Raw genomic sequence first — 19,017 nt, forward strand, 5'->3', positions numbered from 1 at the left:
AGTTGCACGTCGGCCATGTTGGAATTCTTTCTTTCCTGAAAGCCCGTCCAAAACCATCCGGAAAAAAACAACAACACAACGTTAGAAACCAAACTCTTACGTCTGAACTGACAGAGTATCCATTCACATGCTGACATCTTTGGGGTTTTTTTTACCTGTCGCCTGTGTGTGCGTGTGTGTGTGTGTGTCCCCATTTGTTTGGTTACCAGGGCGATTAAGCAAATCTACAGGCCCAATCTGCCTAAAGCAATGGAGCACTGTGTACTTTATAGATTTGAATAGTACAGAAGATTCGACCACGAGTGTCATAAACTCGGTGACATCAGTTTGGTTAATGTTTGGTCGTCAAGCTGGAGATGCATCTCCTATCAGGCGGATGGTACTAGCTTGTGCTCATTAGCCAGCAGCTAATATTATTATATTATTATATTATTATCTGATTCAGCACTGACATGAATTTAAATCTCCATTCAAACGAGTCTTTCTGCTGAGACTCAAACACTTCAACAAAGACTTTTTGACGCACTTTGGGGATTAAGGAATAATCAGAACGTCTTTATAATTGTCTCCTTTTGTCGTTTGTCTGCGTGCCTTCTCGCAGCGAGGTCAGAGGTCGCCCCGGAGAACGACCCCGGAGCAGTCAGACGTTCAGTGGTTCGCTCTACGGGGGGGGGGGGGCGACGTCGCTCCACTTCCTGCTGCTTCAGACGGTTGAACTTCAGTGACTTATGGCACCTCGGGCTGGAGGCCTTTGTGTTTAAAAATTAACTTTCCTTCCTGCCGTTTCGTTTCCAGTCACTTAACAGGGACGACTTCGAGCTCGGAGAGAAACCGGGCAAAAAGGAAAAACAACTGGCACGAGGAAGCCGGATGAAAATGATTCATTAACCTTCGAGACGAAGTCGAGGATTGGACGAACATTCGAAGAAACCGAAAGTGTAGTGACACTTTTCAACGGCTCCCGTCTGTCTTACAAAGTTACAAAGAAAAGACCGGAAGCTCCGTATTTTACATTTCCCAACACTGAGCAGCCACGACACTGTCTTTTCCTCAACGTTGAGATTTCAGTCCAACTAGTTGTTTTTTTTTTTTTTTTTAGACCTTAGATCTGGGTGAAAACACGAAAACAACATTATTGTCAATCTACGACACTTTACTTCCTTTAACAGTCTGGATTATTCTTTCACCTCTCGGCCTTTCGCTTCCCAGACGCTTTTTAATGTTTCATTTACTCTCAAGAACAAACAAAACAACAAAAAAACAATTAAAATTTAAACAAGCGGCTTGTTGTGCTTCTGCTTTCATTTGTAAAGACGATGGTGCTTCGAGGAAGTGAGGATTGGGCTTCCTCTACATGTGTTGTTGGTATTGAATATGATGAATTATTTTATACACACACACACACACACACACAACAATACTGTATAAAATCCTGTTGCCAAGACAAACCACGAGAGAGACCAGAGACGTGACTTGAACTTTAGACTATAAAACCTTGAGACTTAACCTCGACTGCGTCTCTTAGGGAGAACGTTGAACTTGCATTTGGTCCCTCGTGAACATCTCCGCTATCTCGTCCTCTGCACGACGTTAAATAACAGGCTGCAGAGGAATGACTCTTGGCGACTTTCCACCGTTTTGGAAACTCGGGGCCTCGGGCTTCCCGAAAGCATCTTAAAGTTAAGGCGGTCTCTGTCCAACTGACTTAAAATGATCTGAGATTTGCTGGCTTGCCAACTTCTCGATCTGGCGGAGAACCAGCTTCTTCCTGGTCCGTTGGAGCATCTAAGAATGTGTGTGTATACGTGTGTGTGTGTGTGTGTGTGTGTGTGTGTGTTTGTGTTTGGGATCACAAATATGCTTGCGGGCATGTGTGTTGGATTCAGCTGCATTGACTCGTTTCCAGGAAGCTCTGGGACTGTTTAAAAAGGCATAAAGAATTTGATTTTGTTCCCTCTCCCCCCTTTGTGTGTGTGTGTGTGTGTGTGTGTGTGTGTGTGTGTGTGTGTGTGTGTGTGTGTGTGTGTGTGTGTGTGTGTGTCTGTGTGTGTGTGTGCGTGTGTGCATGCTCACACTGTGGGGACAAAACGCTAAACATTAAATGGTGTCTCGTGTGGAGAAAATGAGTCTCTAAAAGATGAACAGAGTCAGAGTCGAGACTTTAAAGACACTGAAACATGTAGAGATCCAGGTCAGAGTAAGACCAGGATCAGGGAGGGTTTAGGAGAGGCTGCATGGAGCAAACCAGAAACACAGTTTAGAATCATTGTTTCAACCAAACATAAAAGCCCATCGATAAATATCACACTATTCTGCTGAATTGGTGCAAAGGGCAAAAACATTTTAAATATTAAGAATGATGTCGACTTAAAGGGGACATATTGTCCCCCTGTGGTCTAAATGAAACATCTGTGTTTCTGAGCTTTGGTCCAAATAAAACATGAATCAAGCAGCCGAGGAGGTTTGTGACCCTGTAGAAACCAGCTCTCTCAGAACGCTCCGTTTTGGTGTGTGTCTCTTTAAATGCAATAAGCCCCGCCCCCCCTGAGTTTTACCCATAGACATCACTCCTCTGTAGGGAGAATAAAAATGGCGGACCTGTGCAAAAGTTTTACTCTGGGCTGGAGGTGGAGTCCAGGGGAGGGGGGAGGGGTTTTTCTCACCAGAATCAAAACTTGTGATGTCACAAACTGAGAACATTTGAAACGGAGCGTTTTTCTCCGTGTGGTCAGACTTACGCAGACCACAAACAAATGACTGGATGGATTTATTTCACATTTTGTGTGTTGACAGGCAGTCAGGTTACCCAGATAAATGATAAAGATAAACACTGTACAGGTGGATTTTCATAATACGTCCCCTTTAAGTGCTCTTCCTGAGAAAAGGTAACCCAGATTAAGATTTAGAATAGCGTGTAGCAAAAAAAAAAGGTAAAAAGAGGGAGACATGGCAACAGAAAGAGCTCATACTACTCATAAGCTCGTTCTATGCAGACTGCTCTCTTCCTCATAAAAACGCCTTCTGACGAGAGCTTGCTTTTTCTCTCTCCGCCTCAGAAACACAAGACAGAGAGGCCGAGGGAACCCACACAAAATGCATGGACATACTTAAAAAGGAAGAATCTGTAGCAGACGAGCTGGGCGCAGACAGTCGGGCTTCAGAAAACCTGCTGAGCGCCAGAATATTCAGAGACGACAGCTCCGAGAACACAGATCCTCGTTCTGCGAGGAGAAATCAGATTTTGAACAAACGTGTAGGAAGAGAGAGCGAGGCGACGTTCAGAGACGGAGAGGAAAGGCAGGTCGGCCTCGTCTCGTCGAATAATTCATGTTAGCATATCGGAGAACAACCTCATGTATTATTGATACGTTTAGATCCTGGCTACTCCCTGCCTCACAGTCATATACACGGCTATACATGGGCTCTTCCTCCCTCTCTCTCATCCTCACTTCCTCCTCCTCCTTCCTGGAACGTCTCTCACTCAAAGCGAAGAAGTTGGTGGTTTCTCTAGAAACCAAACACCGCGGCACCGGCTCTGACCTGAAGACTCTGTTTTCAATCAGAGAGTCCATTTGTGTGGAGAAAAAGCCAAGGACACGTCTTTGACTATTAGCTGATAAAGACCTAAGTGAGTCGGCGTCATAATGACTCATTTAAACACCGCGTGAGCCCACTTATGTGTTTAGAACAGACTGTTAAGCTTCCTCTCTTTCCCCCCACACAGTGATAAAAACAGGTGTGCGATACTCCACACAATAAAAAAAAATATTCAGATCACTTTAGTCCAATTTCATTTTGGCTTAGGCTCCTTCTAAATGGATCAAAGGGGCGCTTGGACTCCAATAGTGGAACAGTGCCATGAGTTATCATAAGTAGGCGTGTTCCTAGCGATTCATTTCACCGTTGATTAACCACAAATTTGAATTAAATCTATCAACAATGTACTGACACGTGAATGAGTCCTCAAACCAGGAAGTGACGTTACTTCCAGGTTTGCCTACAAAAACACATCATCACTTTTTCCAGTCTACAGACGAAGACAAAGATGAACGCTAACAAGGCGCTGTCCTTGGATTTCTTTTTTTTTTTTTTTTAGCAACATACCCGCCATCGTATCTGCAGAATCATCATAGAAACGAGCGACAAAATTGGAAAACATCGTTTGCAAGTTTTTCACCGGTTGGTTCAGAAGTTCATCTCTTTAAAGTGGAGCGTCCTAGTTCAGCCGAATCAATGTGATCAGCACAGTCAAAACTAGTCGTCGTGGAAACCTTACATCCAGATCCCTGAGTTTAAAAGCTGGTCTGACTCTGCAGCTCTGCACAGCCACGTTTGATATCACAGACTGGATGGATCTACTTTAACATCCCAAAAATGCCTCTACATCCACCCAAAGGGTTTTTTTCCCCCACTTCACTGAAACAGAACTTGACGCTCAACAACATGCGACACCTTTGGGTGCAAACTTAACACTTGCGCTGCATGGTGCCTGACCCGCTATGTTTACACCTCAGCTCGATCAGACCTGACTTTTTTTTTTTTTTAACATCCAGTCAAGCTGATAAGAACATTTGCGTTCCTGCTCGGTTAATGTGAAGATAAGTTCAGGGTTATGGAGCATGTTTGAAAGGGACTACAGTGTAAAGGACGAGACACAGTGTTTGTTTAAACTGAACAGATAACGATTCACACTTCAGGTCAGCCCGTCTCCACTCCTCTTGTTTTACATGAACAAAAAGTGACGTCATTGTTGTGCATGGACTGAAGAAGTGACGGAAGAGAATGCTGCTTTTAAGACTGGGCAAAAACCCCCAATTTAATTTTATGCTTATGAACCAATTTCGTTCTCTCCCACTTGCAAATATTTATTTTTTTATTTAACCCTTATTTATCCAGGAAAAAAAAATATCCCATATAAATATCGCAACAAGACGGAGAAATACAGCACGACCAACGTGATGCGGCGATTTAACCGACAGCACAACGAGAAGCTCCAATCACCTCGAGCTCAGGATCGGATAGTTAAGAAAGTCAAACTAAGCAGGTTTTACTCATTTGGTTACATGGAACTTTCTCTATCTAGAGCATTACATATGTAAGACATGAAAAGGTCCTTCTTGATCGCAGCCTGCCCCTGTATGCCTGCTAATAATGAATATTTAAAGGGGTGTTAATATAAAGAGAGAGAGAGAGGAAGTAATGGACGGTTTCCACGTAACTGCTCTTTAAAGAAGAAGTGCGTAATCTGCTCGGAGGAAGCTGAACTCTCTTCACTTCAGATCTTTCGAATCTCTTCCTCCCTTTGGTGTAAGAAGAAAAAAAAAAAAAACAGGGCAGCCTGGTTGGTAAACACGAGTGTGCAGCTTGCTAACGTCACGTTAACGTGGTCTCTGGGAATGTTGCATCAGATCCCGCTAGGCACTCTTTTGGATCTGCCAACGTGTACGCGCGAGCCAATGAGCAGTCAGGACTTCGCCAGCACGGGGAATTATTGACAGAAGCGGCGAAGAGATCCTTCACCCGGGTCCTCTGAGTCAAAAAAAAAGAAAAAAAAAAAGGAGCTAAAAATAGTTATTTTCTTTAAGTCTGAACATATTGTAGGTGATGTTTACAGGGAATCAAAGAGATTCTGTTTCATCTCAAAACGGGGGGCTGGGAAATCATCATGGGAATATTTTTTTTGGCTGCAGCTCACAGCTTTACTTTCCCCCCCGTCAAACACACACACACACACACACACACACGCATGCAGAAAAATCGTCAGAACTGACTGCAAACCGAGTTCCTCTGAAAGGTGATGACTCACACGAGAAGAATGAGTCGTGATCAGGCGCCGTTGAATGAAAGCAGCTCTTATGCAAGCACACACGCACACCAAAAACACACACACACACACACACACACACAGAAAACAAGACGTGTGGAAACATACATCAGCAAACGCAAACAGCTATCCTTTACAGCCGGGATTCTCCTCCTCCTCCTCCTCTGTAGTATTTTCTCCTCCTCTTACATAATCAAACATTTCTCTCCTGAATCGAGTGTGAAAGAGTCGCCATGATAGGATTAAAGAAATGTGTCGACATTTAGACGGTTTTTGCAAGAGCATAACCTGCTTCATCAATACTCTCTCTCTCTCTCTCTCGTGTGTGTGTGAGTGTGTGTGGCTACAAGGTGACAAGGCTAATAGTATGTAGGCTCCGGCTCCCAGGGGAGCACTTGTGTCTTGCTGGTAGATGAGTGTGTCTGTGAGGTCAATGATGCAGCTGAGCTACATGAGTCATCACAAACACACACACACACACACACACACACACGCTGTGGGTAGCAGTACCGTTTACTCCCAACAACACAGCCGTCCTGGAGCTGCCCTGTGCATATTGAAGAGACGGTGAGTGAATCAGGTAGTGGGCCGCATCATTAACGTGGCCCCGCTGCTAAAACGATGAAATCCTAAAACAGACGGCGTGCTCGTCACGGGGACTGGACGGGAATGCGGTCGTGGAGTGGATGCACTGTAGGGATGCAATAGACAATCATTCCCAATGTCGATCAATCATTTTCACGATTCATCATCTCATCTGTAATGTGGCCATAAAAAGCTTCTTTACGGCCTTATTGTAGAGACAGGACGGTGGACAGAGTCAAGCCACTAGCGCCCCCTACTTCACAATCTCTCGGAGCCCGAAATAGGATTTTGAAGTCTTTGAATTCAAACTGTTTGGGTCCAACCAATAAACAAAAACTCAAACATCTTATGTTGGGACTTTTCATGCCTCCGTTCCAGAGACAGATCAGCGGACAGGATCAGAAAACAAGAGAGCGAGAGGATTGACTTTACAGTTACGTTTCCATCAAACCAGGTTCGTTTGTTTTCAACACAACTTCTAAGAGACTCGAAAGAGCGTTTAAGGGAGGAAAACAAAATCTCTTCAATTCATTCGGCGTGCTGCTAAAGCTAAAGCTTGCACTTTGTAGAAACCTGATAAAACATTCAACACTTTTGAAATCAGTTCACTTTCCAAATCTGTGCGACGCAGACGGCGGTCTGTCCTAGTTCACGAGAGGAAGAGTGCTGAATGTGTTCTTGGAGAAATGATTTTCATTTTCATCGTGTTTCAGCCTCCTTCGTGCTGCTTCTTCACCGGAGTGGAAACTAAATGGAACGGGTAACGCATTAACCTGCTCGACCTTTTAAACAAACTGAAGGCTGCGTATTGATGTATATCTACAGAGGTTTGTTTGTGAGGAGATTTTACATGCTTGTAATGTATTCTCTTTCTCTCCAATTCGTCCTTTTTATTTATTTTTTTACCTTTTATTTTTTTACCTTTTATTTTTTTACTGCTGGTAAATTGAATGAAAACCTTTCATCTCACTCACTTGTAAAATCCGCTGCCCGGGGACTCTCGATTAAAATAATAAGAAAAGACGACATTGAGGCTGGCGGGGAATCACGGGAGTGATTCTCTGTGCTATTCAGGGGCTTTTCATGCCTTTTAAATTTAAGAGATATTACAGTTGAAAGAGTCGGAAACAGAGAGAAAGAGAGAGAGAGAGAGAGAGAGAGAGAGAGAGAGAGAGGGGAATGACATGCTGGAAAGGAGTCAGAAGTCGGATTCGAACCCCCTGCTGCTCACATAGAGAAATACAACCTCCGTGAATGAGGCGCGCGGCACAAACCGCGAGGCTACTGCGTCCCCATAGGAAATGTTTTCTTTGCGAAATGTTCTGGGGAATCTCAAATGTATACGTTGAGCAAAACAACTTGTTACGAGCCACTTCTTAAACTTCTGTCCTCCCTTACCGCTCGTCTTCATTTCAATCAAAAGTTCTCACATGAAGATGAAACAGATTCCATTCAGCAACACTGAAAGGAGTGCGATCACTTTGGGCGAGAGGCCGAACGCAGTGAAACAGTTAATTATTGGGGGTTTTAAAAGCCACTGTATTGAGGCGTTGGAGATGCCAAGCTAATTACAGTAGCTCTAATTAAAGCTGGCACTCGAGGAGGAAGAAGTGGAAGGAGTAAAAACAGACTTCTCGCAGGCTTTTTAAGAGGAACAGGGGAGCAAACATTAGCAGAGCTGCAGAAACAAAAAGATCACCCCAGAACTCGATCCTACCCCTATATGAAACTATTATTAAGCTTGCTGCCTGGTCTGACTGGATGCTGTCGGACAGGCTCACCTACAGGGCAGCTAAAGGGGCAAAACTGCAGGTGAGCGACGCAATTAGGAATTTCATTTCGGTCCTTAAATCGCGTCACGGTTTACACGTTAAAAAGAAAGTAACTGGATGACATGCGCACATCCTGACTGGGAGAAGAATTACTATTGAGACAGTTTCTGGATGGTCGAGTCTGCTGAGCCGGTTAGGTAGGTCTGCCAGAAACACACACACACACACACACACACACACACACAAACTTTAATCTATTGATCACGCACATTCAGCCATTTTACTTGAGTTGGATAAAGTTGTCAATAAGACGGAGGGAGCATTAGGAAAAGTGTGTCCGCTCATCGTGGGTCACCCTGAAGTTCAAACGTTTCACGTAGGATGTTTGGAAATCACAGACAAGCAGGAGTCCTTTATGGAGCACAAACACACACACACACACACACACACACACACACACACACCTTTTTATAATACAAAGAGCAGCCCATCCTACGTGTGTTATGGGGACCTCTTTTTCTAGTCTGTTTAAAATCACAGAATAGAGAGGGGAAATCCACCTTTAGTAAATGTAAGTATACATTTAGTAAAATACTTCTTTAGACCACACATCACAGATAGTATTACACGTCGTATTGTGAGTTACCTTGCAGATTCCCACCCCTGCTGCAAAGACTGTCTCTTATTGATTTTTTCAGATCCATGTTAAACATTAGCTAAACTAACAAGTCTATTTTTTTAGTCCCATTTCTTCGTTGCATGCATTCTGAATACAGTAAGTATTTTAACTGCATGATTCTTGGAGATATAAAAATAATATATTTTATTAATAATAATAATATGATAAATATGTGTTGTTTAAACATTAGCACACAAGCGCCTGCAAAAACTGTTCATGCCTCACAATCTGATTCTCCACTCATCATCTTTATGTTCGCCTCAGCAGCAGCGGATAGGAAGCACATGTGATGACTTTGTGGAAGTGTGTGTGCATCCAGGCGCTTCAGATTATCACAAGTGACCCCTATTAGAGTCAGGGTGACCTCACACACACGCACGCACACACACACACACACACACACACACAAATAAAAAACATCCTCCCAGTCCTTGCTCCCTCGGACACATCGCTTGAGTCAGCACATTCACGCCGCTCTGTAAATGCTCCCCTTTCTTTTCTTCTCTTTCCCATTACCTCCTCTTTGTGCCGTTTTCTCAGATTCTTTTCGTTCAGCCAACTGTCTGCATTTTTTTTCTTTTTCTTTTCACGTTAGAACATGTTTGTGGTTGTAGCAGAAAATCTCTGTCTGTGTCCTTGTTGTCCACGTGGGGCGGGGAGAGAGAGAGCGAGGGAGTGTAATGATGAGAGTGCTGCGATTACGTCACCAAGAGACAAATGGGCCGTGCGTACGCCGCTAACTGAGACGATGTCGGGGTGGACACACGCCACCATAAAAAATGTCACTGTACCTCAAACGCTAAGAGGAAAAAAAAAAGGAAAGCAGCTTCCTGCTATCATCAGCACTTTCACTTGTCCTCGCCACACCGTCCCCGTCTCCTCTCGTGTCCTAAATGATTTCTGCCCGATGTCTCCTCTCTCTCTCTCTCTCTCTCTCTCGTCAGTCCACATTTATTTCGCTCTTCCAATGAACTCCAAATCATGTAGCCGCCCCGCTTTACTCCTAATTGTACTTTTGCGCCATCAATCAAGACTGTAATTTCCCCCCGACGACACTTAAAGCGACTGTTTAGAAGAAGAAAAGCACGATGTGTGGGATTTCTACAACGACCTGATGCCCTTGGAAATAAACCCACAAAAAAGGAGGTTTCACAGCGTACCCGGGTTTTAATGTTCCTCGCGGTCTGGCAAATCTTAGCGGGGACGTTTTTAGAAGTCACAGAGAAAAAAAAAAGAAAAGAAAAGAAAAAGAAAAAAAAAGAAAAGGCTTTTGAGAGTAAAACAAAAAAAATCAATAAATAAGCGTTTGATTTGAGCAGAATTTGATTTTCTGCCGTATTTCAGAGCACATTTTCTGAAACACCAGCACATTGAAGGGGAAGGAAATGTTGCCCAACATTGATTGTATAGAAGAAAAAAAAAACTGTAGAAACACGACAAGATGAGTCAAAACTGTAACTTCTGTTTTTTGTTAGAGGCGGTAGGGCTGGGCGATGCATCGAATTTTTATGATACATCGATTTATTTCCAAACAAGATATAGAGGTAAGACAATGTTGTCGATATTGATACAGTCCACTTCGTATTAAATTAACATTATACGTGTCTTCTGTAGTGTTGACGGCTTGCTCCCCTCCCTTTCTCTCTGAGCCGAACTCAAGAAACGAATCAACAACAAATCACTGTTTTTTTTTGTGATGCAGAAAATCTATTCATTTCACAAACTGGTTATTTTCGTACGAACTTGAGCAACTTGTGAGTATTAGCATTCAGCAAGTAAATATCGAGATATGAGTTTTGGTCCATCCAGCCCAAACAGGAGGCCAAGGATCATTTTAGTTATCTGTTAAAAGAAAAAAGAAAAGTGGAGGATGTGTTGAAGCAGTACTTTTATCCTTTCAAACATTGATTTTAAAATAACTTTGACTTTCATGCGACCCCATTTGCAGGAAAATGCATTTCCTGCACGGTCGTTTGCAACATCTCTCCCCGTATTCTCACATTTTATGAACAAATTAACCTTTTCTTTCTTTCTTTCTTTCTATTCATCACTTCTTCTTTATCTTTCGTTCACCTTGTTCAGGTCTGGAGTGGACAAATCCTCCAGACTCCCAGGAGAGAGAGAGAGAGAGAGAGAGAGAGAGAGAGAGAGCTCTCCTGTGGAAAACGACTGTCAAGCTATTGTTTGGTGGTTTCCTGGTGGATTGTTTTCTGTGCCAATCAGCCCATCATACAAAGACTCGGAAGGAGAAGCACACGCAGACAAAACGATAACAGTGAGACAACGGCTTGACAAAGACGACAAATCATATCCCTTCTCGTAGATAAATATTACGCATTTCCCTGATCTGTAAAATTCTAATCAGCACTTTGTTTTCTTGCTCAGTCGCAGATAGCCAGGAACCATTCAGACTCCAGGCGCTGCTGTGGTGTTACTTTACTGACATGAGGCTTTGTACCAGCAACCAAAGTGAAATCCTGATCAGAGATATTGACAGTCTCTTGATTGCCCCTGAGTTTCACCACCAGGGAGAGAGTCAGAATGGCACCGGGGGGGGGGCCTGAATGACTTTTACTGTCCTGTCGAGTCGTCATAAACACATATCGCTTCGATCCGTAGTTTTACAAATCTGACAGTGAAGACAATGAAGAGATGTGAGAATCTGCTAATCGCTCCGAGTGGATGAATCGTATGTTTTTGATTCGTAAAGAGCTCCATATTGTACGCTTCAATCTACCAGAAGGTCCTTACTTATATTTCAAAATAAAAGTAAGGGGTGGGGGGTTAAAGTACACCTAGCTGAAGACAGGACTGAAGTTCAAAATAATAGCCAAACAATTGAATTTTTTAAATGCAAAATAAAGTTATTTCAAACGTGATTTAAAAAAATTCACTAACTTTTGCAGATTACCGCTTAATCTGGATTCTACAATTGAATTGTTTGACAGCTTTACGCACAACATATTTTATTGTTTTCGCTGTAATTTAACAACAAAATGAATCAGATATAAAACCATCAAGTCAAACCGTCAATATTCATGTACAGCTCTGGGGCTTGACAGTGTATTATTTATTTATTTAATGGTTTATTTCTTTTCTTTTCTTTTCTTGATTCTAATAGATAAACTACTAATTACAGAGAAATGTGTCCGTTTATTTCGCCCGACAAAGTTGAGCTCACAATCCTTCGCTGACTTTAAACACTGTGACTGAAACCTAAACGAATGTACATCAAGCTACTCAGCGACTCTTTGAGGAAGGCCGACCTGAGGAAAGTCTTCAGTAAACCAGCCGCTTCCTGGCGTCGTAAATATAAAGTGACATAAACGGGCTGTTTCACGTCAGCTCCGTTAACGCTTCAATCTGTCCGAACTTTATCGGGAATTCCGCTGCGAGCTTTTAAATGAAGCGAACTAACAAGCGGCGCTCTCTTTTCACAACGCGTTTACTCTTCATCAGACTTTGTGAGGCCGCCGTCGGCCCGGCTGGCAGCTGGTCAGCGTGTTGATCTGAACAGGAACCTACACGTCTATTGACCCCAATTCTGCAGGTCTGTGCTTCCCAATATTCACGGCCAGGTTCCTCTCAGCTCTCGACTGTAATGGATGGGACGGCGGCGAGGGAGCGGGGACACCTGGCCGCCGAGCCTCAGTCAGCACCGCGGTCCTGACAGGCCTGATGAATGCGGGCTGATGAGTGCACACGGCCGGCGCCGGGAGACTGGCACTATGTCGCTGAAGCAGAACAGGACGCTGATGAACTGTACCGTATTGTCGACTTTTAAATGACTGTAAATCATATCAGCAGCTCATGCAATTAACCTGCAAAGGGAAAGACAGTCACCATAAATCAGTGCTGTTGTACTTGTTTAATCAGCAGCTTTAATATAACAAACTGAGCACACTCTGTGTTATTAATTTAAGGCAAGCAGATTACAATGTGTAGCACCAGACACATTTTATGTCCTTGACTTATTTACTTGCTACAGGCAGTGTGGAAAAATACAATCAAATAACAGCATTTAATTGCTTCTGTTCTCAACGGCAAAACACAAAAGATACAGCTTAAACCCATTCGCTCATGATATTTCACTACGGATTAAAGACAAATCAACAAAACAAAACAATAAAGCTGCATTAGTTTAAAAAAAAAACCCAACTCCTTAATTTAGTGTTTTTTTTCCATACTTTGTTTTCATTTTCTCCACACCGATTAACCTGGAAACTGCAAACATCGACTCCCATGCATTTTTTATTTTTTTCATTTTTTTTTTACCTATTCTGCAGAAACACGACGCTGCAGTCACTCGCAACAGCAGAAAAAGAAAACCCAGAGATAAGTCATCCCCACATCTTGGGAATACCTCTAAACCACTTACTTATACTCTCTGCACTGACCTACTTCGCATGTTTCGCTTCATTAAAAAAAAAAAAAAAAAAAAAAAAGTTGCCGGATATTCCACAGCTCGAGAAAACGACCTGATGTCCCTTTGAACTTCGTGTGAGGTCTCAGCTTATGTCAGAGCCAGCTCGTCAGTCAGCCAACTACAACGTCTAATTTTGAGTAATTCTCCCCCCCCCCCTTGCAGTGAAATCGGCAGCCTGCCGTTTGAGGTGTTTCGTACGCCAAAAACAGAATGACATCACACCCAAGTCTCCCTACATTCAGAGGAAGTGGAGATTAACCCAACAAACGAGAAAGCAGCAGAAGGAAGCATTACATAATGTCCACACGAGTGATGTCGACTAAACAAGGAAGAGGCGCTTCTCTCTTTTGAAACGGAGTCGGGAAAAGGAATGTGGCGATGGGTGTGGTGGATTTCGGATGTTGTTTGATTTGCTGCGGGTGTGTTTAACAGCCTGTGCATTCAAGTCTGTCATCAGTGTGTAAAGTGTACAGTCTGTGAAATGAACACAGAAGCATGCCAACTCCGAACACCACTAAAGTGCCAGAGTAGGGTTATGCAAAGTAGATCCCGACTAATACATGTTGGTGTCAGGATGGTTTTTTTTTTTAAAGTCACGTAAAAAAAGGAAAGAAAAAAAGAAAGCAGGTAGAAAGCGGCAAGGTTGGGTTAAATCAGTCTGCAGCTCATCTTAAAAGCTCTACATGTCTCAGGCAGAAATCTTTAAATGTGTTCAATATGGATTAACGCGTCTACCTCAAATCCAGTCTGTAGGTCTTGTCAATTTTTACCAGATGACCTGTGATTGGCCGGTTGGGAAGCATCGTATTTCCTGCATTTAAAAACGTACGTTTGCCTCAAACGATCAAAGCAGCCGTATGTTCCATCCTCGTCGTTTCACTTCTTTGTATCTTTGCAGTAAACTGACGTGCAACCATCTGCTCTGCAGTATTTATCGCCTCCTGTGCACACATGCCAACATTAGTCGCCATGGTTTCTCGAGACAAATTAGCAACATAGCTACACAAGTATGCAGTTGCTCGTGGCGGCTAAAGGCCACGATGGCGTTTTTAGGGAGTAAGTATAAATCACTGTGAAGTATACTGCGTGTCACTCGACCTGAATAGTCTCAGGGTCAAACACTCGTCGGATGTTTGGATCATCTCTCTACACTCGGACTGTAAACGGAGAGCAGCAAGCTAACGTGACTCTGTACTTGAAGAGCAAGGCACACTCCGTTTCTGACTGATTAGAAATTAATAGACCTTGAATAAATGAAACTGTAAGTCCATCTCTCGTCTCCATTTCGAAGCTGCACCACACGGCTGCATATCAATGGAGACGTTTAGCTGATGTGGCGTTCGACTGCTCCTCTTCGTGCAAAAAAAAAAAAAAAAAAACTAAACAGAGCGACGTCTGCTTGAAATCACACAAAATAAAATCCAGAAAGATCCAGCGAACACAGCAGGGGATTGGTCGAATCTGAATTTTCCCCCCGTCATTGTTTTTGAAAGGCTTTGAATCCACAGCGGAGGGGGAGTGTGTTATTTTTCGAAGCTTTCAAGCTTTTTTTTTTCTTCTTCTGTGAAGTTAATTTATTTGATTATTCATTTGCTTCTATCCTTGTCCCCCATCTTGCTTCCAGCTTGAGCTAATTAATTTCTCTGCACTCTGCAGCTATTTCGATTATTCACTCCATGTGTACATCCCCCCCCCCCATCATCGTTGATCCTGACGCTGATACCAACATGAATAAATGATCCTAACGTGTAACATGTATGTTTGTATTTATGAATATGTGGGCGACACAGACTTGAGGAATAACATGACTTATTGATGCAAGCCCTCATTGACTGCCCTGGAGGCTTTTCTTTGAGTGTGAAGCTGTGTTTTTCACGTGTGTGTGTGTGTGTGTGTGTGTGTGTGTGTGGCCTCCTACCTCGTTGCCGTACATCATGAGGTGGTGTGTGGTGATCAGGGCTTTGAAGACCACCACCCAGCTGGAGTTGGCCGTGCGCTCAAACAGCGTGTCGGCCAGCTGGGGAATGCTCACGTTCATCTCGTTGGTGCAGTGAATCAGATCTGAGGAAAGGGGGGGGGGGGGGGGGGACGACACGAAACGTTACAAAACAGCAGAAAAAGAATGAGCAGTGAGGAGAAACGCTTTTAAAAAAGGTTCGATGACCCTGATCGACAACACGGGCCAAATTGCTTTTCCTCACACACAGACGGAGAAATGCAGACGCACAGACCGACCAAGGACGGACAAACACACGCTTCAGCTGAATTGAAATAAAATGTGAAGGACAGATTCGAAGCTGCAGGAACTTTTTTTTTATTTTTTTATTTTTTTATAACCTCATCCTCCTCTCAGCTCCTGTGTCTCGCTCTCTTTTCGTTTTTTTTTTCCTCCAGCAGGAGTTCAGGTGTCGCTCACTCACTGAACCTGGAGGAAAATTGGACCTCGAGGCGTTAAACAGAAGCCGGAGAAAGTCGAGATAAGGAGGACTTACCATGAAACTATTATGTTGTGATGTAAAGAAGTGAAAGTCTTTTGCTCTGCCTCCTGTAACAGGATGTAGTGTTTGTCCTCTGTGCACGGCTTTGTCCGTCCTTCAGGTGACGGTCAGACTTTTACCGCATCGAGATGTTTTTTCATAAATATATTGTAATGGTTAAAGCATCTCTTTGGTTTTCTCCGTTGTATCCGACAACCAAAAGCTCACCTGAAACTTCTTTGAAAGTGAATTATTTGTGATAATACTGTTTGACAAATATGAACGTAGAGCCCAACCGGTCAATCGTCCGATGTTAGCATAACCAGTGACTATGTCGGCTAATTTTATCACAGATAAAGTGAAATATTTCTGTATTTAATTTCTGGTTAATTTCTGGAGCATTTTAGTTGAGTATGGTTGGATTAAACATGCAGTTCTCTTTCGCCAGCAGGGGGCGCTATACTCCGGTGTAGCGCAGTGACGCACGAACACGCTCAGCTACTTTCCACTTGATTGTATTTGCATTTGAGGGGATCTAAATCTATCTCTAAAGATCAAAGAAAGATATCGGAGACAAAAATTCACAAATCAGCCGAGCCCCTAAAGCTAACGCTAACTGTCAAAACTGACATTAAGTACGAACCTGAATTATTCCATAAAGGGATGAACAGACACAGAACAACATTTTCATTCAATCATGTTTCGGATTCGAGAACTTCTGAAGCACCGTTGGTGAGAAAAACAAGAGGAAGATAATTATGCTCATAAACTATTACACGATCGGCTCCCTGTTGACACAGCGTGCATGCAGAGCTTCCAAATGAGCGTCTTTTATTATTAGTCAAATCTGAAATGATGAAGATATACATCTTTTTTTTTTTTAACTCCCCATCATCAGGAATTTCTAAAAACTGTAAGTGAGTCCTGGATGATCTGCTGAAAGATGAAATTCACTCAATGTTACTCATGCAATGCAATGCAAAAAAAAAAAAAAAAAAAAAGTCTTTCATCTCATCTAATTCATTTCAAATGTACCGAACACAATGTGAGAAGATCCAAACAGCGCAGCCTCTCTGTGCTCACCACTTTAGTCGAGATTGATATGAACGGATTCAGGTCCCCAAGCTGAGTATAAAGATTCAGTGTCTTCACTCACAACAGGTGGCGGGCGCGCACACACACTCACACAGAGTCCTTTTAAAGCACAAACATCAATACACACACACACACACACACACACACACACAGAGAGAGAGAAACATCGATCATCCAAACCAGATTTCATTTTTTCGGTTTCATTTCTCTCCTCCTCGCTCTTTTTCCTTCCTTCGCCTTCACTTCCAACCTTCATCCACCTCCCCTTCTTCCTCATTCTTTGTTCCTCACCGCGGGACATTATGGGCTGTCGGCTCTCACCTGGTAACTACGGAAACAGCTTCTCATTAGACTTACAGGAGAAGTGTAGCAGGGAGAGTCCCGTGGGGAGACTTCATCACCATAATCAGGCGTGTTGTTGCCCGTGCAAGCACAGGCACACGTTCAATAACTAAAGCGTGTGCTCCCTCTTTACTTCACACGCTTAACATGTTATTTCCCACACAGACTTGCAGCACCTCAACATGGCACCTCTCCCCTTTATTTCTCTGACAAGACACACACACAAACATGCGAGGCGATGTTCAGTCGATACAAATGAGTGTCGAGTAATGTAATACACAAGGTGCATTACAGCACAAAGCATCCATTTAGGGCTGTGAGCGGCAGCCGAGCGCGGCCACGTTCAGACGCTAACTGAGTGCTTCTGGATTGCAGTCTTCAGCACGCTGAGTGGCAGGAAGATAAATCACAGCGTTTCATGCCTGTTGGGAAACGTTCCAGCCATATGAAAGCATCAGCGCGTTGACTGAGCCAGTTCAAAAGCAGAACGTCGGCCTCACCTCGTCTCTCCGACCCCTTGCAACGTGGTTTTTCTCTTTCTTTCTTTCTTTCCCCCCCCAATCGTAACTCGATCTCTGCATGGTAAAACTGATAAGAAGCAATAACCCGCTTGGATTGTGCCGATCAGATTCAGAAAGCAGTGTTGGATCTGCCTTTGATAAAGCAGAGAATGCTTTTGACGCTACTATGGAGGCAGCACGGTGTGAGCATCACTTCCGAGACAAAAATCCGCAAGGCAAGGGGACAAAACAACGTCAACTCGTCGCAATTGGTACAGACATGATGCGCTAGTTACATCATTTGGTTATGCACAGAAGGGAGCGAGCTGGGAGGGGAACGCTGAAATGACGCAACGGCCGTCTCTAACCGAACCACACATTAAATTCATCATTCTTGGGAGGCAACGGGAGCGCAGTGGCAGCGCACGCATCCCCATGTAAGGAGGCTACAGTCCTCACGCCGGCGGCCCGGGTTCGACCCCGGCCTGTGGCCCCTTTCCCGCATGTCGATCCCCTCTCTCTCCTTGATTTCCGAACATATCCACTGTGTCCCTCTCTAGTAAAGGTAAAAGGTCAAGAACATAACTTAAGAAGTAACAAAAACGTTGTGCGACTCATTTACCTTCTTAATGTTTGCTAGGAACAGTCTGCTAAATGTCTGCATTCCGCTCCCTCCCTAACCCGTTTCCCCCAAGTGGTCCGGGTCAGTTCGGTTCTGTACCCTTTTATTAGCGTTTCCACCGTCAAAAGTTGGGAATGGTACCAAGATCAGGGACCCGTTTTGGTACCCTTCTGTTTGGGTGCCAAGGGAACCAATCAAGCCCAAAAGGGTTCGTTTTATTGTCCCGTTCTTCTTCGTTGAACTTGAATTAATAGCAGGCTACACTGCGTCAAGCTGCTATGATGTGTCACTTTTTCACGGAGCCCCATCTCCATCTGGCTAACACTGCGCTTCTCAAATACGGCTACGGCTAGCTGTGGAAAAACGCAATCAAGATCAGAGTTTACCGTACTAAACGGAAACCAAACTGTACCGAACCAAACCCGACTGCCTGGTGGAAACGGGGCTTCAGGCTTATTTCCTAATGTTAGGAGAATAAAAAGTCTTCCATCAGGATGTTATGTTTAGAAGTTTTGCCGATGCTTGATAGTGAAAAATCAGGAGAGGCTGCGAGCTAACCTGCTGCGAGCTAACCTGCTGCGAGCTAACCTGCTGCGAGCTAACCTGCTGCTCACGTTAGCTTGTTTGCTGTGTAGTTTTCAGGTCATAGCATTCATATCATGCACACACACTGGTAGTTTCATAGCAACGGCTTT

General features: G+C 43.7%; 1 protein-coding gene across 1 annotated transcript in view; it reads right to left on the minus strand.

The window, feature by feature from the left end:
- Positions 1-19,017, minus strand: part of LOC306841967 (phosphatidylinositol-binding clathrin assembly protein) — a 77,644-nt gene that overhangs the window by 42,756 nt on the left and 15,871 nt on the right. The window contains 1 exon segment of the mRNA XM_079372012.1: positions 15,205-15,347. Within this exon segment, the coding sequence (XP_079228138.1) occupies positions 15,205-15,347 (143 nt within the window).

The sequence above is a fragment of the Symphodus melops genome, assembly GCF_947650265.1.
Source record: "Symphodus melops genome assembly, chromosome: 20".
NCBI lineage: Eukaryota > Metazoa > Chordata > Actinopteri > Labriformes > Labridae > Symphodus > Symphodus melops.